The 24,035-nt window shown below is 40.1% G+C and overlaps 2 protein-coding genes and 1 long non-coding RNA gene across 3 annotated transcripts; 1 reads left to right on the top strand and 2 right to left on the bottom strand.

Moving 5' to 3' along the window:
* On the top strand, positions 1-9,094 carry clpp (caseinolytic mitochondrial matrix peptidase proteolytic subunit). Its single transcript, XM_018698354.2, has 7 exons — positions 1-98; positions 1,515-1,616; positions 2,598-2,669; positions 2,753-2,849; positions 3,423-3,610; positions 3,724-3,829; positions 8,241-9,094. The coding sequence occupies exons 1-7, from the start codon at positions 87-89 to the stop codon at positions 8,465-8,467; spliced, it is 804 nt and encodes a 267-aa protein (XP_018553870.1). The 5' UTR covers positions 1-86; the 3' UTR covers positions 8,468-9,094.
* A 472-nt stretch (positions 9,095-9,566) lies between these two features.
* On the bottom strand, positions 9,567-23,992 carry aldh3b1 (aldehyde dehydrogenase 3 family, member B1). Its single transcript, XM_018698347.2, has 10 exons — positions 22,648-23,992; positions 19,281-19,450; positions 18,930-19,040; positions 17,947-18,067; positions 17,744-17,829; positions 16,788-16,869; positions 12,535-12,927; positions 11,122-11,288; positions 10,932-11,031; positions 9,567-10,288 (listed from the first exon to the last, which is right to left on the bottom strand). The coding sequence occupies exons 2-10, from the start codon at positions 19,440-19,442 to the stop codon at positions 10,101-10,103; spliced, it is 1,410 nt and encodes a 469-aa protein (XP_018553863.1). The 5' UTR covers positions 19,443-19,450; positions 22,648-23,992; the 3' UTR covers positions 9,567-10,100.
* Positions 14,253-16,288, bottom strand: LOC127142964 (uncharacterized). Its single transcript, XR_007814101.1, has 3 exons — positions 15,261-16,288; positions 14,922-15,138; positions 14,253-14,755 (listed from the first exon to the last, which is right to left on the bottom strand). It is a non-coding gene; the product is annotated as an uncharacterized LOC127142964 (long non-coding RNA).
* Positions 23,993-24,035: the final 43 nt, after the last annotated feature.

The following is a 24,035-nucleotide window of genomic DNA, read 5'->3' as shown; positions in this document are numbered from 1 at the left end:
GGAAGGCGGTTCAAAGGTTAAACTGAAATTGGTTCCGGAGTAGCTGGGGTCATACATAGGGGCAGTTAAACCTAAAAGATTTCAAAATGCTGTTACGTGTGAGTACTACCAGCTGTTTTAGTGAACACTCCTGTCAGCGTATGTTCTGTAGCAATGACTTTATATTGTATCGGCGGTTTCCGTTGTTGTTACTGCTTATAGTGTTGACCGTGGTAACTAGTAGCTTGTGTAAGGTTGATTCGTAGCATCACCTCTAGACATGCGTAACCTTACTAATATGATTTCTGCTACAAAGACAATGTTGTGTGTTTTTCCCATGTTAACATAACTGTTATAGTAATGGTTACAAGCTAGTTTGTGAGTCTAGCTACGTGGTGTACATGATGGTCACAGGCAGAAGTTTATGTAACCTGACATTATAGAAACCTTTGGAAGAGTTTTGGGAAATTGACTGCTTAAACATATGGGACACTGATAGTAAAATAGAGAATGCAGTTTCTGAAGACATTACGGGGAATTGTTAGCCTCTGAAAAAGCTGACGTTAAATTCTGTTGCCATCTGCTAAAAAGCTGAAGCTGGAAGATAAACTGTGTGCACTGAGATTTTATTTCAAGAGTTACCTCTCAAACTCTGGCTTATTACTCAAACACTTTACACTGTAAGAGAGAACCGACTCTGCTGAACATGTTGATGTAAAATATGTGGTATCTAAAATGTTGGAAATACAGCAAATTCAGTTCCAGCCTGAAAACCCTGGTCTTACTTTGATGAACATATGATGTATGAACAGTGAAGTAGGTGGCAGTGAGGACAAGTTAAAAGAAACTTTAAACAAGAGTTGAATCTCATATATGTATATATATCTGTGTGTGTGTGTGTGTGTGTGTGTGTGTTTTATTTTTATTATTTTCTACACTGTAGATTATTACTGAAAACCAGAATACGTTTTAGATTCTTCCAAGTAGCCACCTGTTGCTTTGATGACAGCTTGCACACTTTTAGCATTCTCTCAGTCAGCTTCATGAGGTAGTCACCTGGAATGGTTTTCCAACAGTCTTAAAGGAGTTCCCAGAGGTGCTGAGCACTTGTTGGCTGCTTTGCCTTCACTCTGCAGCTCATCTCATCCCAAACCATCTCAGTTGGGTTTAGGTTGAGTGATTGTGGAGGCCAGGTCACCTGATGCAGCACTCCATCATTCTCCTTCTTGGTTAATTAGCCCTTACATAGCCTGAAGGTGTGTTTTGAGTCACTGTCTTGTTGAAAAACAAATGATGGTCCCACTAAGTGCTAGGGATGGATGATAGGCGATATATATGTGTATCTGTATATATGTGTGTGGGTATGTGCTGTATATATGTGATAAGTTTATACATTTCTTGCTTGGTTGTTACAGTGGTACTTGTTCCTTTGTCTTTCATGCAAAATATGCTGGAATTGTTAAATGAAACTTTGGTAAAGTTTTTTTCTTTTTAAATAAAGAAACTTTTTTTTTTTCTGCATTTCTGTCTTTCAGAGGGTGTTGCACATCGGAGGGTTGACACTGAAACACAGCAGGTCCATTCACTGTAGTCCTGTATGGAAGAGTCCTCTTATACCTATAGTTGTGGAGCAGACAGTGAGTGAGATGACTTAATTGCTCAGCTGAGGTCAGAGCTACCATGTCTGTTAATGCTGCACTATGCACAGCCTCTCTATGCAACATACCCAAAGAGAATCCTCGCTGGACCTACTTAAAATAAATTCCTGAATAATACTATTCAAACTTAAGGATACTATCTCCACTGATGTCCTGAAAGCTTCTCCCAGCTTGACAAAATAAAAATAAAGCATGAATGGTGACAAAAAAGCTGCTGTTTTGGCCTCAAGAGGGAGACCTACACTCTATTAGGCAGGCGGTTTTAATGTTGTGGTTGGTTGTTGTATACTGTATTATATTAATGTATAGTAGATATTACATACAGTTCATGTGTATGAAAAAGGTACATTGTAATTGTTTGCTTTTTGCAGTATAGAGACAAAATGAGACGAAACTCCACAACCATAAAGGATATTTTAAAAAATCTATCAAAGCATAGCAATAAGTTTTTAGATTGATCTGTGGCATTCCAGTCTTCAATTAGTTTCAGTTCATAACACTGGGAAAATCGACTTTCAGAAACTTGGCTCTGATATCTAGTCATTGCAAAGAGCAAAACAGCTGTATGTATTTCATAGTAATCTGCCACCAGTCATTGCCTTGAATGAGAGACAAACATATAAACAAAGAGGACAATGCAAATTTTATCATTTCTTGCAGTGTAGTTGTTGCTGTGCCACTTCCAGCTCTAAATCTGCAGAAGCCAAAGCAACCTTGATTGCACCATCAGGAAATTTTAAGTCTTAAGTCTTAAGACTGTCTCTTCTATATTGTTTACTGTTAAGCAGATTTAAAGTCTCTTCAAGATGTCCTGAAATTAACTGATTACTGGCTTGGAGAGAAGGAAATCAATCCAAAAACATAACTGTACAGCATAATACAGCTTTTTATTTTGTCACTAAATAAAGTTGTTTTGTCGGTGTTATTTGGGATTTAACAACAAGTTGTTTTTTTCCTCAGGGGAGAGGAGAACGAGCATATGACATCTATTCTCGCCTCCTGAGGGAGAGGATCATTTGTGTAATGGGCCCTGTAAGTGTCCTCCTGAATACTGAGATTGATGAAGAGTAAATTTTAGCATTTTCTGAAACATGTTTTCTCACTCCTCTGCATAGATTGATGATTCTGTAGCCAGTCTGGTTATTGCTCAGCTTCTCTTCCTACAATCAGAAAGCAATAACAAACCCATCCACATGTACATCAACAGTCCTGGTAAGGCCATCAATCAAGACAAAAACAAGTTCAGAGTAGAGGTGTTGTAAACTTTGAACAGTACAACTTTGCAGTTTTTCATCCAGTTACTGAAGAAAAGGGTGTATCAACAGTTTGGCTCGGAGCATTTTGATCCTCAAAATGAGACAAACAATGCATGTTAGAAACTGTGGAACACAAATTTAAATGAGAATACAGATTTTTATCAATAGAAGATAAATTAAGGTTTCAAAACTTGACTGGTTATTAGCAGATCTGCCTCCCCTACCCTCCTCTTTAAAGCATTAATGTTGATAACACATGTTTTGTATTGCCTCTAAACTTTTATAACAACCACCAACTTTTATGCAAAACATATTTAAGAAAATTGAAAAGAAAAAGATGCACTATTACGTAAAACATTAACTTTCCATTTTCAAATTGCTATGTCAGTATCCAATTTCCATTTTCAGTGTTTCTTTTCTTTTCAACATTTTTCCCTTTTAATTTAGATTCTAAGTCACATAATCTAAGTATGAGCCCTTAAAATGAGTAAATTGATTCATCATCTCTTATCTTTCCTCTCCATTCCAGGCGGTGTTGTGACATCAGGTCTGGCTATTTACGACACTATGCAGTACATCCTTAATCCCATCTCCACCTGGTGTGTTGGCCAGGCAGCTAGCATGGGCAGCTTGCTTCTGGCAGCAGGAACAACAGGGATGAGGCATTCACTGCCCAATGCACGCATCATGGTTCACCAGCCTTCAGGAGGTGCAAGGGTAAGGTGGTCTCCCTAGGTCCTAAAGCATGGGGTCAAGCAAAGTTGTCAAGCTTTATAGGTGATTATTTCAACAAAACAGGGAAAAGATATTCTTATATGCTGTGTGTCCAGGGTCAGGCTACAGATATCGCCATCCAGGCTGAGGAGATCCTGAAACTGAAGAGACAGATCAATAACATCTATGCCAAACACACGGGGCAACCGCTGGAAACTATTGGTAGGTTTTCTCATCTGTTTATCTACAATCTGCTTTGTATGCTCTACATAGAAAGATGTAGCTTTTAAGGACTTAGCTGTGTCAACACCATTTTTTTCAACCACACTTTGGGACCTTTATGCCACATCCTGAGTATTGTTGCATATCATGTGCATCCATTTATCTCCTAATGGCTACTTCCAGCATGGTAACAACCATATCACAAAGCAAAAGTTGTCTCAGACTGGTTTCATGAACATGTTAGTGAGTTCAGTGTACTTGAGTGGCTTCTCCAGTCACCAAATCTGAATATACGAGGTATGGCTATGAAATAACGCGACTGCACTTATGAGGATGAAACCATGTGGTTCACAGTCACATCGGATGTTATATATTAAAGGTTGGGTATTCACGCACAACTGCTCTAAGTTTCCAATAAGTGAAGTCTTTAGTTCGCTGCTAGCTGCTGATTGAAGTGCATGTGTTTTTGCTAAGGCATTGGAAAATGATTAGCTTAAAAGTTGAGCATTAACTTGAAATTTTTGGTGAAATTGAACAAAACAGCAGCTGAATCTTTTCATACATTGTATGGGGAACACGTTTTGATTCTGAGTCAGAAATTAAGAAAAGAACGACAGAGGTTCTGAGACAACTGTCTGAAGAAGATCTACTGCACTGCTTTGATCAGTGGAGGACCTGAATACAGCGCTGTGTTGATGCAGAAGGGGAGGATGTTGAAGGAGAAAGACATTGAAAAATGTTTATGTTCACTAAAATTGTATTACAGCGTTAGTCTTGTTATTTAATAGCCATACCTCGTAACAGCTTACCACTGGATTTAAAATTAATGGAAGGCTTTTTGTGGATGATGTGATAGCTTTCCTCCAACAACCCTATCAGTCATTCTTTGCTTTGATGAAACTTAAGAGATTGAGTGAAGAGTGGACAGTTCTCCAAAATATAAAATAGATAATACAGAAACACAGGTATTGTCATTAACTATATTCCAGCAACATCAAAACAGGTAACTGGTTCTAATGCTGTGACTGATCATTGTACAAACTAAACTGGACCCAGAAGTAATTTACATGTGCCTGTGCAGGTGTTTTTTTTATTTATGTTCTCTACATTAGCCCTGCTAATGTGATCTGTCCAGGGTGTATCCTGCCTCTCACCCAATGTCAGCTGTGATTAGCTCCAGCTCCCTGTGACTCTGAAAGGATAAGCGGTATAGATTGGATGGATGGAAAAAGATATCTAAATGGATAGGTTATGACAGTAATTTTAAACTTGCCCTAGTATGATGCAGGATTAAAAAAGGACAGGGATCTCTTAAAAGGGATTGGGAGCTTGAGAGTTTCCGGTTGTCTAGTGTATCTTGAAGCATTATAATGATTTTCACCACGTGGCAGCAAACAGCAGGAGGTGCAATTAAATTTAACAAAGCAAAATGAGCTGCCTTCAAACTGTTGTAAAAATTGAAGATAAACGTGAAGGGTGCAAGACAAAGCTTGATTTGGGACCATTTTGAGCTAAGAAATAACAAAGCTCATGCTCAACACTGGTGTCATCTTTTTTGTATTGTGTCTTAAAGACTCTCAGTTGCGTTTATGACGAGCATCATAGCTTTGGTTGATTAATTTGTTTGACGCTGCCTTTTAGAGCGCTGCATATCTTTTTGTTTTGCTTTCTGTTAGTTCAACTTTAAAGGCTTTGTTTAAGAGGAATGTTGTTGGACTTTTTTGGAATGTTGGAATTTTTTCTTGGAATAAAGATTTCACTGAGGAAAACCACACTTTATTTAATAGCCTATTTTCTGCCACAGGCATTTTCAGTATAGTAAATAATAATTAATTAATAATTAATTGTTAATATTACCAAATATCATTCAAGGAAATTTTTTCAGATGCTGATCTGCAGTTCTGGTTGTTAGTTCCTAAACACAACAACCCTTTATTATTGCACATAAAGGCCACAAGGAAGAACTGCAAGGATGTACATAACTGTCTTCAGGACCTGTCAGTCCAACAGTGTGTCTGTTGGTTTAGATAGGCATTAGCATGCTTGGCTAACATCACAACAGTGTGAAAGATGGACACTGATAAACAGTCAAAAGTGTGGCTTTGCCTCAGAAAAGGATATGACGACAGTTTTCAGACCCCTTTACTTTTTTCACATTTTCTTATCTTTTTCCCTCATCAGTCTGCACTCAATACCCTATAATAACAATAAGAATTTAGAATACTGTACATTATAAAAAGAAAAACTGAAATATCACATGACATAAGTCATTGAAGACTGTCAGTTATGAGTGCAGACTGAAGAAAAAGTGAATTCAAACGATTCTTTATACAGTACATAGTTGACGCACCGTTGCCAACGATAACAGCCTGTGAGTCTTCATTGGTATGACGCAACAAGCTTTGCACACCTGGATTGGGGATTTCTGTCATTCTTCTCTGTGCAGATCCTCTTAAACTCTGTCAGGTTGGATGGGGACAGTCAGTGGACAGCTATTTTCAGGTGTCTCCATTCTTGTGCTGTCTTGGCTCTGTGCTTAGGGTTATTGTTCTGTTAGAAGGTGAACCTTCAGTCCAGTCTGAAGTACTGAGCACTCTGGACCATTAGTGATACCTCTACACTTTGCTCAGCTCAGCTTTTCCTCAACCCTGACCAGTATCCATGTCCCTGCTGCTGAGAACCACCCCAACAGGATGATGCTGCCACCACCATGCAACGTTGGGATGGTGTTGGGCAGGTGATGAGCAATGCTGGGTTTCCACCAGACATGATCCTTACAATTGAGACCCAGCAGTTCAATTACGGTTTCAGGCCAGAGAATCTTGATTCTCATGGTCTGCCATATAGCCCAGTGGAGTGCTGCAGTGATAGTTGTCCTTCTAGAAGTTTCTCTCACCTCTGCACAAGATCTCTGGAGCTAGAGTGACGACTGGCTCTAGGTCACCTCTCTTACCAAGACCCTTCAAGACCCCCCAGTTGCTTACTTTGGCTGGGTGGCCAGCTCCACGAAGAGTTCCAAACTTCTTCCACTTAAGAATTATGGAGGCCATTATGCTTTTGAGATCCTTCAGTGCAGCATTTTTTGTAACTTTCTCCAGATCTGTGCCTCGACACAATCCTGTCTCTGAGCTCTGGGAGCTATTCCTTCAAATTCACGGCTTGATATGCACTGTCAGCTGTGAGACCTTAAATAGATAAATTAACAACACATGTCTGCCTCTCCAAATCATATTCAGTCAGTTAAATTTCTAACAGGTGGACTCCAATCAACATGTAGACACATCTCAAAGATGATGATCAAGAGAAATTGGGGGGGGGCTAGAATGATACACTGGAGTTTTTCATTTTCTTTTTTCATTCATACAGTTGTGCTCAGTAGTTCACATACGCTGGCAGAATTTGTGATTTCTAGGCCATTTTTCAGAGAATATGAATGATAATACAAAAACGTTTCTGTCACTCATGGTTAGTGGTTGGGTGAAGCCATTTATTATCAAACAATTGTGGTTTGCTTGTTTTTAAATCATAGTGACAACAGAAACTAGTTTACACGCCCTGGAGATTTTGGCCTGATAACATACACACAAGTTGACATGGGTTTAAATGGCTACTCCAGGTAACCATCCTCACCTGTGATCTGTTTGCTTGTAATCAATGTGTGTGTGTGTATAAAAGGTCAGCAAGTTTCTGGGTTCCTTACAGACCCCTGCATGTTTCACCCAGTGCTGCATTGACATTGCTGGATTCTGAGTCATGGGGAAAGCAAAAGAGTTATCAAAAGATCTGCAGGAGAAGGTAGTTGAACTGTAAAAAACAGGAAAAGGATATAAAAAGATATCCAAGGAATTGAGAATGTCAGTCAGCAGTGTTTCAAACTCTAATTAAGAAGTGGAAAATGATTATCATTCATATGGCTGTGAAAAATGGCCAGGAAATCACAAAGTCTGCCAGGGTATGTGAACTATTGAGCACAGCTGTATTCATCAGTTGTGTCCTGAATAGGCCGATGCTTGCCAGCTCGTTCAGCCAAACAACATTATAGGCTGATAATAAGTCCAAAAATCAATGAATGTAATTAAGAATATATGTATTAAGATTTCTATGTGACGCGTCATCTCCATCTGGTGTTATGTTCAAAGGCACTTAGTGACGTACATATATTTGGCCTGTTCATCCCCTGTGAATGGCTACAGTAGAGATGTTGCCAAGTCATTATGTTATGTGGAACATTGACATCAGTAGGTGTCATGATCTTAATGGTAGGAAGTCTGTCATTAATTATGGCAGCTCATTTTACAGATTTTGGTTAGAGAAGAGGGGTAATCAGGGAAATCAGTTACTGTCCTGATAAGTTGAAATGCATCTGTCATAAATGAATACTTTATTTCTTTGCCCCTTTCCTGTCTTTTAGAGAGTGTGATGGAAAGGGATCGCTACATGAGTCCAATGGAGGCACAAGACTTTGGTCTCATAGACCGAGTCCTGGTCCACCCACCCCAGGCAGGCCAGGATGAGCCTGAGCTGGTGCAGAAAGAGCCAGCAGCAACAGCCAGTTCCTCTCCAACTCCTGAGTCTCCAGGTCCTGAGCAGGCATCCCTGGGGACAAATCCTCCCTCCTCATACAAACCTGAGCCATGAACCCACCATAACAGAGCTGTCTGAGTTCTGCAAGCACTTCTTGGGGATTCAGTGGCTGACAGTTCCTGAGAGCAAGACCCATCCTCTGGTGGGTTTCTCTTGTCTTGAAGTAGCCTCTTTCTTCCCCCTAGAGTAACAACACTATGCAGTCTACACATGTGCAGGCACCATGCTGGTGCTGTGCTTCATGCACAGTGATCAGTGACATATCTTTACATGAAGTGAATTCATTGTTGGATACAGTTTTGTTTTTAATTATCTGTGAGACTTTCATACCTGTGATCTATGAAATAAAAGTTGAAGAAATTTAGCATTGTTATTTACAAAAACAAATATATTATACATTTTGCTTTTGTAATTTATTTTTGGACTCCACACAAGTTTTTCAATACTAAACCCTGAGGGAAAGTGTTGTTTCAGTTGAGTTAACCTTAGTGCTTGCAGTGTAAATGCTAAAGGTTGAGTTACTCTACACAGTTTTTTGGGGGGAAGGGGAAGCCTGCTAAGACTATGAAGCCATCTTATTCTGTATCTCCTTGCTATAGAGATGTCCCCTGAAGAGCCCTGAGGTCCTTGTATGACCTGTATTTGTAATAAATATGATAATTTTGACCACAATTCACAAAACATGGATTTCTTGGTACAATAGTTCTTCATCCCATAAACCCAGTAACTGAAATGCTGTACAATCAGCCTGGCATCCAAAGTAGTTAAGTATTCAAAAAGTGACCAAAACAAATTTTGTAGGAAAAGCAGTTACACCTCCAAACTATGTCTTTCATACTAGTGGCATTTCATATTCAACTCCCTCATTTGCAGGCATAGCACCCTGACCATTTCCAATATGACATGATGACCAATTAGTTTAGTGAAGCTTGACCAGACCACTGCTCTGTCCACTGTGTGCTGTGTCTGTCTTGCTAAGACTATGAATCAACATGAAAACCAGTTACTGGTTTGTGGCTGCATAAGGTTACAGCTTCTACTAGATATTTATAAATTGTTATGTGGCAGCATGTGCTCTTTATGGCCTTGAATCAGGACCTTATCCTTTATTTTAAGAATAGCAATAAAAAAAAAAAAAGTTAGGCAGTAGAAGTAAAATTTCAAATTTATTTTCAGCATGAAATGAAAAACAATTAAAATACAATAACAAATCTGAATCTGCTAAGATACCAAGAGAAAATAATAAATCAAAGTTATTCATAATGAGGCTCAGATGAAATGAGCTCAAACACACTAATACCATTCACACCACCTAAAGTGTTCAGTGCAAGAACATGAGAATAAAGAGGCAGTTAAAGCCCTGACATTTAAGATATCTGAGCCAGGGTAAAGAGTTTCATCAGTTTAGATAACCCAGTGAGAAAAGGTGGGAATTTTTCCAGTTAGGAGAAAATACAAATACAGGCTAGAATATATTCTAAAAACACTGTAGATACAAAACTTACAATCAGTAACAGCAAGTTGCAAAACGAACAATGACTACTGTGCACTGGTACTAAGCATGTTAATATACAAACAAACAAACAAACAACAAAAGGTTAAAAAACAATAAACTTTCCACATGAACATTCACTCTTATCCATACAGTAAAAAGGCTCCACTACCTTCACACTCCCTCAGTATGGCATCACATGAGTGAGCAGCTGCTCTTGGCAGAGGTGGTCCAGCGCAGCCAGCTCAGTTTGTCATCTCTGTAAGGTGGGTAACGAAGGCTGTTGATTCTTTCTAAAGCCCAGCCACGCATCATGCAGGCCCGCCGGTGGCTGAATGCCTCGAAGCTCCAGCGGCCATGGTAACTGCCCCATCCACTGGCCCCTGGATGAAGTAGTAAAAACCATAATACTAATCAAAAATACATACATATTTATACACAGTGGTAAACATAAATATTCAAACCACAACAGACCACAGAATCAGACTACAAACAACTGAGAAACCATTATTTAATGTTACTTAGAGAATGCCATAATAAAAATGGAGTATACATCCACACTAAGGGCTCTGTGTGGCTGTAAATAGGCACAGCAGTGACTATATGCTTATAATGACAAGATTAACATGCTGATGTTTAACAGGTAATTATTAACACAAGTACAGCTGAGGCTCATCAAATGTTATTTGTTTCTTTTACAAATATTTGGTAAGAAACCAAATCAAGTAGTAGCACTGGAGAGAAGTTGAAGGAGCAATTAAGTTATTACAGGTCATCCTGAGGAAGACAAGAATGTCTGAACCAAATTTAGTGGTAATTAAATAAAGTTTAGTGGTTTCCCTTTAGATCTAAAAAGCATAGGTTGCATCTTTCCAAGGTGAAGGGAGAGACTGCATATACAATACCATCTGCAATACAAACATATCACTAGAGCAGGCTGTCCTCAAATCAGTAATTAAGAAAAGTAGATCTATAACACTATGCTGTGGAACTCAATAGTTTTAGATGGATGAGGGCCACACCTACCTACACCTCCAAAAGGCAGGCCTGGTAGAGTCATGTGGACAATCCCATCATTAGAGCAGAATCCTCCGCTGCTGGTCCTCTCCAACACTGTGTTTATCACCTCCAAAAAGGAAAGACAATTTGTTGTAAAATATAAGACAATATGTCTATAGCTATAAGGTCGGAAAGCTGCACAGTTTTGTGTTCTTACAGATGATTCGTCAGAGAACACATAGAGAGCCAGTGGCTTCTCTTGACGGTTGATAAAGTCAATGCCTTTCTCCAGAGAATCAACAGTTATGATGGGCAGGATGGGGCCAAAAATCTCCTCCTTCATTAGGGCATCATCTTCAAACACGTCCACTACCACTGTGGGAGCTGAGGAGAGCACAATGACAGATGCCATTATAGCATGTGTGTACATCAAGAAAATAATAGATTAATTTGAGCCATTGTGTGGATGACGACAGAGACTGAGAGACAGAGAGAGGTTTTACAGAATTACTACATGTTATCTGTGAATGCTTCCTGTCTGGGAACAGAATCAGTCTCCCTTGCTGTGGTTTAAACTCTACCTTAGTTTTCATTGAAGCCTAGCCTCTGTGTCCTGTCACAATCTAATAAACACCACTACAGAATACTGTATCTGAGGACTGACTTAAACCTGCTACATGATTTCACTGAGTTTTAAGATCATACAGTTCAGTATAAGGACATGTCTTTACAGTTCAGGGCCTAATTTCCCAAAAGTATTTTAAGATTATGATGATCATAAAATCCATCCCATGAACCTTGTTAAACCTAAGAGGTGTTTTCTAACTGAGGAGTTATCATAAATGAAGCCTCCTATGCTCCTACCACATGAACTTGGTCTTAGCTGCAGAACCTGCAGGAGGAACCAACTAGTTTTTACTGTTTTTGTTCATTTTGAAGTTGTTTTTATGCTTTTATCGTGAACACCAATGTTAATTAAGTGACATTTTAAGTAAAATGAGTGGTAATGTTTCAGTTGCAAGAAAAACTAAATTCAAACACAAATAAATAAACAACTGATTTGTGCAATAGATGTGGCAGTGCCTCTCATGTTCCTCCCCTTCTTCTTAATGTCTAAAATGTTTGTCTCTTCTGGCTGAAATGACACTTTCCTGATAGCATACATTCATATTCTATATCCTCTCTTTCCTTTCTTATTTATGTTGCATGTTGCTTAAATTCAGCAGGTCTAATATAGAAATGATGACAGAATGACATTCTCAATAGACGGTGCATGTATTCACGAAGCTTACAGGAACCACATCTCACGTTTGTGTGTCTTAGCCCCTCAGCACATACAAACACAGAGCAGAGGAGCAGAGGAGACAGGTTGGCAACTCGTTAAGTGCAATATAAGTGTTACAAGTCTCATAGATGGACAGACGTCATTTCCAAACATCTGGAAGTCAGACCAAAATATCTTTTTTTTTTTAATGTGCACAAAATGGCGACAGTGACTCTCTCTTCGTCCAGCTGCTCTCCTGCCTCCCTGTGTGTGTGCCTGCACACCTGTGTGTGTGCGTGATAAAAAGTGACTAAGGCCCATTACTCCTGCAATTCTGTTTTCTCATTATACTGCTTCTTGACCTACCTATATACTTGTCCTCCTGGTTGCTCTCTCCTCCCACAACAATTTTGCCACTGGACCTCTTGAGCAGTTCCATCAGACGCATCCAATGTCGGGGTGACACAATGCGGGACAGGTCGGGACAGGTTTCAGGCTCCTTGCCATAAAAATCCTCCAGGGCTTCACGCAGCGCAGGCACCAAGACATCTTTTGTGGCCGGTGAACACAGCACATAGTCCGGAGCCACGCAACTCTGGCCAGCGTTGAAAAATTTAGCCCACACCAGGCGGTGAGCAGCTGCTGCGATGTTCACCCGCCCGTAAATGAAGCATGGACACTTCCCACCCAGCTCCAAGGTTACTGGGGTCAAGTGGACTGAAGCTGCCTGCAGGATGCTGCGCGCCACCGTTTGAGAACCTAAAAGAGAGCTGCAGAGTCAGTGTCGAGAAGTGGACAAGGATGTCTAGATTTTTAGACTTTTAGAACTACATTTCTACATTTTAAGACAATCTAGCTGCTAGTACTTAACTTTGACCAAAGCATTGGATGGATGATAAAGTGATCAACATCAGCATCTTGCTACTGGACTGGGTTTAAAAATACCAGATATTATGTATATAACATTTCTTTGTTACTATAGACGGTACTTAAGCATCAGATTGCTGATTTTACATTACTGTAGACTGTGTAATAGTAAGTCCAGTTGACTGGACTGAGTTGCACACAAATTTGCCTGAGAGATGTTGAGCAATGGATAAATAAATGAAAATAAAATGATCAAACAGACTGTCCAGATGTGCACAGGTACATATGTGAATTCAGTACAGAGAGAAAATGTACAGACCCAGTTTAAAGCTAGAATAAGGGACATTTGAAAAGGTAAGTCACTATGTTCCTCTCACAGATGAAAAGTTGAGCTCTGAATAAAACACACCTTTGTTCAATTCAGTGCACAGAGGTTTTACTACTACAGTCTTATGACCACTAATTTATGGCGACTAATGTTGGTGATGTTGGAAAGTATTCTGAAGATATCACTGTCAGACTGATGTTAGTTAGTCAGTTTTCTGACATTGTGGGTTGAATCTATAAAGGGTGTTTAGGCTAAGTTTTTCTGGTAAGTGTCTTAGCCTTAACATTTATTAGACATAGCTTGTACATGCACCAGTAAACAGCAATTGTAATCGCAGTTTAGGTATGATGATTTTCAGCTGTTCAGCTGCCCATGTGTAAAGTATGATCATCATCCTTTTAGCATCTCTGATGACCTATTTCAAATATGCAGCGTTCACTGCTGCTGAGATGTTGGCAGGATGTGAGAGAAGAGAAAGAGTGGGCCTTAATGACAAAAGCTCACAAACATCCACAGAAGATAGGAAGAGCGATACAATGACCGAGAAAGCATGTTATGTGGGATGAAATTATACAAGTTATGAAGGCTCCAGAACGTTTAGCATGTTCAGCTAAGGAATAAAAAGGAGCTGTGGAGAGGGTTAACAACGAGAGCAGAGGTAGTTGTTGGTTAAAAGAAAACTGAGATCAACAAAATGGGAGGTGGGGTCTAGACACTGGGGAAGTGAATGAGGAGATCTTGGCAATACTAAATATCATCAGCAAAGATCTAGAGCAGATGCACAACACAGTGGATGATGACGCTCCAGCTCTATGGGCATTAGTCAAAAAGCATGTACCAATGTACATGTGCCCCCGACAAGCAAGACACACTACATGAGCCCAAGGTAAATATTTGTGAGCTCCTTTATTTATTTTGACTATTGAACACATCAACTGACACATGTTAGATCGTTAGTTATATGTCATTATTGCTGATAAGCACCAGATGAAATATATTTCATATTAAGCCCTCCTTCATTTGCACTTTGTTTATTTGCAATGAGAGCAAAAATGAGTGCATGAAATAAAGAAAACTGGGAGAAATGGTTTCACAAGCCCATCTCACCTGAAAACACAAATCAACAGATGCTATAATAATTTCCAATGATGATACATGTATATTAAAAAGTGTGTCAGGGTCTGGCTGCATATTACAGAATAGCATGGAAAAGGTAAGCTATTCAACTTTACTGTCCAGTGTGTCACACTTATTTCATACACTGGCCCATTTTTAGAGAACTTATCATTGTACTTTTCAGTTTACATTTCTTTGATTGCAGTCAAGGCAAGAAATGTTTAAACAGTGAAGGACATCTGATGTCTCCAAAACACAGATGAGGTCTTGAGCTAGCTGAAAGAAGAACACAAAGGCAAAAATGTCATTACTGTTCTATAACAGCAGCAACAACCAAAAAAATGGCATATGAGGCATAGAGTATTATGTGCAGAAATGTCATAAGCTAATTGTTGACTTATGAAACTAAATCATACATGTGTGATTTGTATGAAAGACTCACTGATTAAAGAGGTGTATGATGAAGCTTTGTTGAATGACTTGTTCAGTGATATCTGCATTGAGTCTTGCTTTGTCTTCTGGATAAAATGATTCCTCTCTGTGTCTTCAGCCGGAGCATTTCCTTCATTTTTCAGGGAGTTGTTCATTCCATTGTCTTGTCAAATTATGTAAATGTAAACAGGCTGTAGCAACAATGATTTTTATGTTATGTTTTCCAACTGCAAGAGAACAAAACATGAGAGAGTTCTTTACACATGGAACACTCAGGATGAGATATTGAATGTGTAATGTAATTGTCACTGTTTGGCAAATCATTAATCAGAAATTCGGCCTCACTTACCTAGCAGCTGTGATGGGCTCCTTTTGCAACACATGGGAATCTTCTTTCCACACTCCCAATGCCCTTTCAATAACAGCGCTCGTGGTTCTTTGTGCTGTTATAGCACTCTCCGCAGCAGTCCTCAGATTTCGCGCTGAGGTAAGCATGAATGTGCGGCTCATATAGGCCAGATCTTTGAGCTATATGTCCTGGTGCTCTCCACTCCGAAATTTCGCAAACAGTTCAGACTCCTCACAGACCCATGAGTCATGGACTGACCCGTACCATCTTTCAACCACATTGGTGGTCACCACCAAAAAAAGGTGGTCCCACACCAACTGACAATACAGGCTGTAAAACACTCTACCCTACCGATAAAGCACTATGAATTGAGTCCCCTGGGATTTGCGATAGACCAGCCCACCTCTCTGCTGGTGTTTCAGGAGATCACATGAAACAGGCCTCTGAGCTGGTTACGTGATGACTTGCCTGTGACACTCCACACATATCTCCATTGTCCAACAGGGAATAATGCCTTTGCATAGAAACAAGGAGCAACTGGCCACTGCTGTATGGAGAGCAATGCCTGATTCCTCTCTACAGAGTGTTGTATGTTGTCTAAAAGAGCCCAGCGAAATGATTCTTTCAAAACCATCATTACCACAATAAAGCATTGGGAAATTTTCCTCATCAAACTGTTAAAGCAGATCATCTCTTGATGAAACTTAAACTTATTTGTCCAGACAATAACATTAGACATGCCTTAAATAAGCCCCCATGGATATCAAAAATTTTCTGATGTCACCCAAAGGAGCACTGTGTAGGATGCAGTGGCATCTAGTGGTGAGAAAGCTAATTGGAGCCAACTGCACTCCTGTCCCCAATCATAATGGAGAATCTACAGTGGCTGTCTGATGATAAAATGGCGTCAACTTCCTTTGTGTTTCAGCATGTCATGCAAATGTTTTAGTGTTGTTAAGCAGTTTGGGAAATGAGAGGGAAAATTCAATGTACCATGCAGCTGAAATCCAATGTAAGCAGATAGAGGGAAATGTGCAGATTGCACACTTAAGAAAGATGGTTGACTAAGTAAAAGAAAAACCTGAAAAATGAGTGGAGAAACAGGATGACAATGGGGCAGACGGGCAGGGTGGGGGTGGGGTGGGGGGGTGTCTTCACTGAATGGAAAATTAGTTGAATCATATGCTATTGCCATTGCAGTCACCAGATCTCAATCCAGTTGAAAACCTAAATTTTGGACTGATGTGTCAGACAGCACTCTCCACCACCATCATCAAACACCAGCTCATGGTGGCCCAACACTTTACTAAGATATTTTATATGGATTTTCCTTATATCTCTATGTAATGTCAATATACATCACTATATAACCTTTTATTCTTTGTTGACCCTTAATTCTGTTAATAGCAGATGCTTTGGATCTTTGCATTTGCTGTGTTCTTGTCCAGTGTAAAGGGCAATATAGCCATGTCTACATTTAAAAAGACTGCAACAAGCAGCAATCTGATCCATCATGGAGGCTTTTACCTGTGTAGAAGATGTGGTCAAATCGATTTTGCAGAAGTGCCTTGGTCTCCTCTGCTCCACCACGAACCACTGCATAACAGTCCTGTCAAATTAAGAGTCCCAGGGTCAGATTCACTGTGCCAACCTGACAACTAAACTCCATGACAACTGGCCAATATTATCAATCACAATCACTCATCAGAGCGACACCGATCAGCCACAACATTAAAACCACTGATGGATGAAGTGCATTATACTGATAATCTCGATTACAATACAAAGCTCTGCTTGGAAAACCTTTCACCGATCTGGATGTTACTTTGACACATACCACCCACCTAAACATTGTTGCAGACCAAGTACACCATTCCCATGGCATCAGCACTCCCCGATGGGGCCTGCCCCAGCAGGACGGTGCTCCCACCACAGCACAAAAACTGTTCAGAAATGTCTCAAGGAACACAACAAAAAGCCCAAGGTGGTAATCTGGTCTCTAAACTCTCCAGATCCCTATCTGATCCAGCATCTGTGGGTCTGTGGGACCTGTCTAATATTGTGTAGATCTCCCCTTGTGCCACCAAAACAGCTCTGATCCATTGGGGGGTGAACACAGGACCTCTGAGGGTGTCCTATGGTGTCTGGCACCGGGACACTGGCAGTGGGGTGTTGGGTGGGGCCTCCATGGATCTGACCTATTCCAACCCATCCCACAGATACTGAATCATATGGGGATCTGGGGTAGTTTGGAAGCCAGGTCAACACCTTTGTAACAACCAAGGATGTCAGGACCCAAGGTTTCCCAGCAGAACACTGTATGGTAACAAAATGATCAATGTTATCCACTTCATCTGGTCAGTGGCTTTAACGTTGTGGCTGATCAGTGTATATCATATTGGTGTGTGCATCAGCCAATGAGTAGGTAGAAACTGCAGGATAAGAATATCAGAAAGAAAAGAACATGTCAGAGGCTGCTTTACCTGAGACAGATACTTGGGGATGAGTTCTGCTATCAGACTGTCTGTAGCAGCACTGACCTCTGAGGGCTTGATGACTACACAGTTTCCTAGTTGGAGAAATCAATGTCAATCAGTAAAGACATCAGTGACTAAGCTCATAGTAATGACACTGTATTTATCTAACAACTTAGCTTTAACAGGTCACATATGGATGTGAATGATACCTGCTGCAATGGCTCCAACCATGGGTAAGATAAGGAGTTGCAGGGGGTAGTTCCAAGCCCCAATGATTAACACAACTCCTAATGGCTCCCTCCGTATAAAACAATCATCTAGCTTTGTGGCCTGAAAATTGTCAAATATAAAAAATAAATTATAAAGCAATACAGATGTATTGAAAATATATTACATAAATGAAAATAAAGAACATAAACACCATTTCCTGAAAATGAGAAACCAAATATTTGCATGCAAAATCCTTTTAAAACCAATGGTTTGCTTGATTTGATTCAAAACTTTAAAGAGCAAATTAAATAGGGAATTCTGCTGGTTTTTCACATGAAGTTAAGTAAAAGCCTTCAGCTGTGAAAAAAAAGTCTTCAGTTGTATAAAATCTTCTGTGGCTTTGGAGAAACTATACAGACTTTGACAAAATAGCCCAGATGATGTAATCATGGTTATCACAGCTTGGACTTGAGGCAGATTTTTTAGAAAAGGCTCTGTCATACAAACTGGAGGTGTAAAGTCGGAAAGAAGGGGATATTTAGGAAGTAGGGAGGACCTAATGAAAGATGCTACCAAGCTGCATTATGGGAAGTGTAGGATCAGCTGGTTTGGAATCTGAAACACACTAGGGACTAAAAGGCAGGATATCACAGTCTCTGTTACACAGACTGTCAATGTTATTCTTTTTTTTATTTGTTCTTTGTAAGTCCCACAACTTCATGAAGGAGCTCTACTAAAATCACTGGAATACCCCTTTAATACCAGCTTGTGTTTTTTTTTCTGACCTCAGTGGTTGAACTTCTCACCCTTACATGCAAGTGATGTAGAAATGTAAAGGTGTGTCAGTACACAGTGACATCACATTTGAGTCACTGCTGTGGTCAAAAGTAACACAAACTTTTCAGGCAAGAGTTATGTCCTAGAATGTAAGCAAATGAAATGTGTGCAACAGCCACTATTTATAAATCACTGTCATACCTACCAGGTTTTTGCTGACATACTCCGGTTGCATCCAGCTTCTGAAGTTAGCGATGGCGTAGTGCAGATCATTGATCACTATGTCAACCTCAGACAAGATGGCCTCAAATTTTGGCTGACATGCAAGAGCAGCGACCAGAAAGGGAAGTTAGTCATTATACTCTCTGCTTCAAACACTAAGTGTGTGATACTCTTGTACCAAAAATTACAAATTCAATAATATTCAAGTACAAAAGTACAGTTAATATTTGCACAAAATGTTGTATCACAAATGATTATGTGATGAGGAAGTACAGTGTGTGTGTGTGTGTGTGTGTGTGTGCGAGCTCTCTCCATATATGACACATGAGCACACCTTTGCAAGGTCTTTGTGCAATGCATTTAAAATCTGTTCCTCGTTGTCTTTGATCATGGACATCAGCTTGGTCAGCTGTGTCCGACGAAACTGCTCTGGTATTGTGATGCCTGAATGAAAAGCTGACCGCAGCCTATCCACAACCTGGCTCTGGGTTTCCATCCTTTCACCTGAAACACATACAGACAAACATCATCGTTCAAATAACTTGAAATCGAGTAAAGCAGAAAAACTCACATTTGAGTAGCTGTAAAAAAAAAAAAAAAAAAAAAAAATGCTTGTTTTTTTTCTGATTACCACTTTAGTCATACCAAAGAACAGTCATTTCAGGCTCTGAAGCTTGTTTCATTCACATAAAGCACATTGGCTTCGAACCAGTGCACCGAGCTTGTATCAGACTGTGTCATGTAACAGATGATGTCTGAAGCTTCAAACGTCACTGAACCACCAGGGGTGGGCTGTTTCAACAGTTTGAATATTTGGCAGTATGCCGTAACCACAAGATAAAGGGGACACGAAGGGAGCAGTCGTGTATTTGATATCCTGGACACAATCAGTGAAATTGTCTGGGATATGTCACAGAGAGTATGGGTGGAAAGAAAAGATCAAAGGTGTGGCAACATTTCAACCTGTTATCCCCCAATAAGATGAATTAAATTGTGTTTGTCTGAGGTGGATATCTCTGGCCGTTTTTTTTAATTCATACATCGTCAATTATTCAAACTCTGAAGCACTTCATCCTGTAAGTACATGTTTCACAACTGTCCCATTTTAAGCGTCACTGTGCCAAGCTGACAGCTAAACTACATGACAACATAAAGCCAGTGACTCGACTGTACAGCATGGCCAATTTAATCATACAATCACTCATCAGAGCTACACAGCAACATTAAAACCATCCATCCAATCTACTATCTATACCCACTTATCTGTAAGGGGGGGGGGGGGTACACCCTGGACAGATCACCAGTCAATCGCAGAGAACATTTAAACCACTGATGGATACAGTCAATAACACTGATCATCTTGATACAAAACAATGTTCTGCTGGGAAACCTTGGGTCCTGACATTCATCTCAGTGTTACTTTGGTATGTACCAACCCCCTGAACATTCTTGTAGACTAAGCACACCTCCCAAAAGCAACAGCATTCTCCAATGGCAGGGCTTCCCCCCAGCAGAACAATGCTCTCACCACACCACAAAATCTGCACTGAAACACCAAACTATTTAATCCTGTATGTACATGTTTCATATTGTCAATATATCTTTGTTTTTATCCTCAGGTGTAGTGTCTGCTGTGCACTCATGAATTGGCATATATTAATAAAATTTCATCAATGTTGAGGCACCTTTGCTAATGTTATCATGCATTTCCTATGCATCCTAGATGCCCATGTAAATATCCATAATATCACAGTCCCAAAGTCATTTATGCTACAGGATGAAATATTCACACAGTGCTCTACATTATAGTGTCCAGGCAATGTCAACTGGATGAGGAAAAGATTGTCAATGATGCACATCCAGTGTCAATAGTAGAAATGAAGGATTCAAATGCCTTGTTAATGTATTTGATCCTATATATACCATCTCTACTCAGACTTTGGAAGGCCTTGATGCATAATAATGGAGAGAAAATATAAGGCCACGAAAGAGAAGGCAATGGCTGAGATGAAGCATGGCAGCTCTTCTAGTCTTAACAAACACTCAATGCACTTTACACTACATGTCCACATCACATTCACCCAGTCGTACACACATTGATACCTGTTAGCACAGCCATTAGGGCCATTGGAGCTTAAGTATCTTGCCCAAGGACACTGTGACATACAGACTGGATGAACCGGGGATCAAATCACTGATTCACTCTATCTCCTGAGCCACAGCCACATACTAAAACTACAACTCATCACCTGCTTTGCCCATGTCCTCGACCTAATGGTGTAACGGTCATTTGGCAAAACAGTAGAGCTTGATGACATCTCCTTTTAGGGACACAAAATTGTAGGAGATTTTAAATCAAGCACCACAGCTAAGGAAAACTTAGAAATCCAAAACCAAAAGGGAAAGTCTCAGCATAAGCTCATCCAAGAAGTCAACACTCGCTGTGCAAATCTTGTTCCACCTCCGCTACCACAGTCAATAGCACCAGCAATGCCAATAACCTCAGGACAACTGCAGGACCCGCATTTGGCAAGGCCAGAGGACCCAGTACAGTACTGGATGACTCGCCAGTACTGTATATCCCACTTACTTCAGAGTGCCATGCATGCCCGCTCCTCAATGTCATGTGAAAGGATCTTTTCAAGGCAGGGAAAGTAGTTTAAATCCCAGCACTATAATAGAACATTCTATTTTTAAGTAAAAGCCTTCAGTGTGAATATAAATACACTGTTCCACAAGCACAAAATGCCTCATGTTCACAAAGACAATCCCCACTTTTTCTCTGTATTTCTGATTGTGTCACAGCTAATTACAACTGAGTCCATTTACATTCACATCCACACTTAGGAATGATCACATCTAGTGTAGCACTCAGAACATCCAAAATAACATCCTTTAATTAAACCCGTGTTAACATTATATTCATCGTTAGGCTTTTTAAAAACACATATGGAAAGTGAATTAAGTTATGTGCTGACTGCACTCATTTCGTGAACAACACTAGATGTCGCTGTGTTTTCTTTAAAAGCTTCAAAGTTTCGTCTCTTTTTTTCGGCACAATCAGGAAGAAGCGTCAGAAGGTTTCATCCGCCCATCCCTAATATCAACTATGATTCTGTGTAATCTTCAAAGGATAACTGATAATAACCTGTCGCATACTTAACATATCCCTGCGGGATTGAGGTGAATTGAAGACCTGTTCATGAGCAATGGAACTGTTTATTCAAGGGTTGAAGCGACTCCCTGAGTTTTACCGCAAACTCACACCAAAGAACACCAAAAACACCTTTAAAACTCACTAATGGATTTTAAAAAGGTGCACCTGAGATTTCGCAATATTTCGCAGGGGAAAGGAATCATTTGTAAAATAACTGTAGGGCGACTTTACCTAACGACTTTAATTTTTAACCGGGTGTCTTCTAAGTGTGTGGCTGAAATTAAAGAAATATAAACTGGTGTTTCTCAGTCGCGGTTCACACACCGCCGTCAGTGACAGGTGTTACGCGTCGAGCTCCGTGTTGCTGCATCACTGTTAGAAAGCGCGTGGAGACAAACGATTTAAACCACGGATTTGGTGAATTTCATTGAATTTTCTGTGTAAAAAAAAAAATTATTATACTATGCTATTAATCCAATGGGAAATAGTGTGTGGCAAACCGAAGAGAAATGTATATCATGAAGAAATGTTGCAGTGTGTCTACCTGTTAGTATTATCCCTCAGTCCCTCAGGCCCGTGCCGACAAAACGCCAAAGAAAATGGAGTTGTTTTGTGTTTCCGGGTGTTGTCCTTTTTCCAACTACCGGTTCACACTGGCGCTCTTACGGGAGGTGGAGCGGTTGTGGTTGATCTTGAAAAACTAGCCTTTAGAACTTGTCAGACGAGAGATCGATGACCTTGCATGTTCAGCTTGGATCATGAGTGAACTGCCACCTGACACTGATTTCGGTGATATGCACAGAGATATAGCTCTGCTCGCTCACACGCGACTGCCCACCCTGCCTGAAAGTTTCAAAACCCAACCACTCTTACCAGTTGGCCACTGAGAACTCACTGTTACCAGTGTTTGGTCTGTTCTGTGGTAAAATGAAAGGCGGTAAAACCTAAGTCATGGATTCATTCAGAAATGCTCAAGTCATTCTGATGGCTGATGTGAACATTAACTGAAGCTTGACCTGTATCTGCATGATTGCACTGCTGCCACATGATTGGTTTATTGGACAATTCAGCAGGTGTACAGGTGTTCCAAATAAAGTGCTCCGTGAGATGGAGCAATACTTCCAGTTGCCCTGTTACGTGGAGAGCAGACAGAGCAACAGCCGCCACACTCCACATGACTGTAATTTAAAGCACAGAGCGGGGAGCAAACATCCACTTAAGACTCACATGAAGATGCATTATACCGCCCACTTGTGATTGGATCACCCAGGACACATGTTGATGCCAGGTGTGAACTGGGCTTTGGTGCTCATTATCCTGTGGGGATCACTCTTGATTCCTGTGGACTCTGGAGACACTGGCTGCTGCAGTTTGCATTAGTTACACAACGTTTAGAAATGGGTGTTATTTAGTATTTTTTTAAATTTCTGTTACTGTCATAACTGAAGAAGAATTGATGGAGTTTTGTTGTTTACTGTAAAAGTGCTCAGGTAGTATAAACACAATATAACCACACCACATTATGTAAAACACTCACTGACTTCATAAGTTATGTTAGTTAGTTTGTATAACCTAAAGCTTAATATCTTGGGAGGATAATGATGCACATTGTTTTACTTTTACTTGATACAGCGTAACATGTTAATGTTTCCTGCACTCTTGTAACCTGAGAGGTGTGCAACACCCAATACTCAAAAACTATATATATATATTTAAAGGTCCACATCTGATAAAAACAAAGAGAAAAAAACACTTGAACATGCTAGCACTATTACTGAGTAGTCAATGTTGCTACTTGTGTTACAATTTCCAGTAACTGCCATAGTGCCTAAATGTCCACCAAGACTGTAAGCATATGGGGCAGAGTTCACTGTGACACACTTTGGAAAGGGCAGCCAGGCACTTGTGCAAATACAAATAACATACATAGCA

Source organism: Lates calcarifer, linkage group LG11 (genome assembly GCF_001640805.2).
Source record: "Lates calcarifer isolate ASB-BC8 linkage group LG11, TLL_Latcal_v3, whole genome shotgun sequence".
In the NCBI taxonomy this organism is placed as follows: domain Eukaryota; kingdom Metazoa; phylum Chordata; class Actinopteri; family Centropomidae; genus Lates; species Lates calcarifer.
Note: the sequence above shows the minus strand (reverse complement) of the source record. Positions and strands in the feature narration are given on the sequence as shown.

Excerpts from the sequence above, each read along its gene's own strand:
- clpp (XM_018698354.2), top strand. Across the intron at positions 2,670-2,752 it reads TCATTTGTGTAATGGGCCCT|ATTGATGATTCTGTAGCCAG; the intron begins GTAAGTGTCCTC and ends TCCTCTGCATAG. Across the intron at positions 3,611-3,723 it reads AGCCTTCAGGAGGTGCAAGG|GGTCAGGCTACAGATATCGC; the intron begins GTAAGGTGGTCT and ends CTGTGTGTCCAG.
- aldh3b1 (XM_018698347.2), bottom strand. The coding sequence starts at position 19,442 with ATGGAAACCCAGAGCCAGGTTGTGGATAGGCTGCGGTCAGCTTTTCAT. Across the intron at positions 11,032-11,121 it reads TGTTCTCTGACGAATCATCT|GTGATAAACACAGTGTTGGA; the intron begins GTAAGAACACAA and ends TCCTTTTTGGAG. Across the intron at positions 10,289-10,931 it reads CCTGCCTTTTGGAGGTGTAG|GGGCCAGTGGATGGGGCAGT; the intron begins GTAGGTGTGGCC and ends TACTTCATCCAG.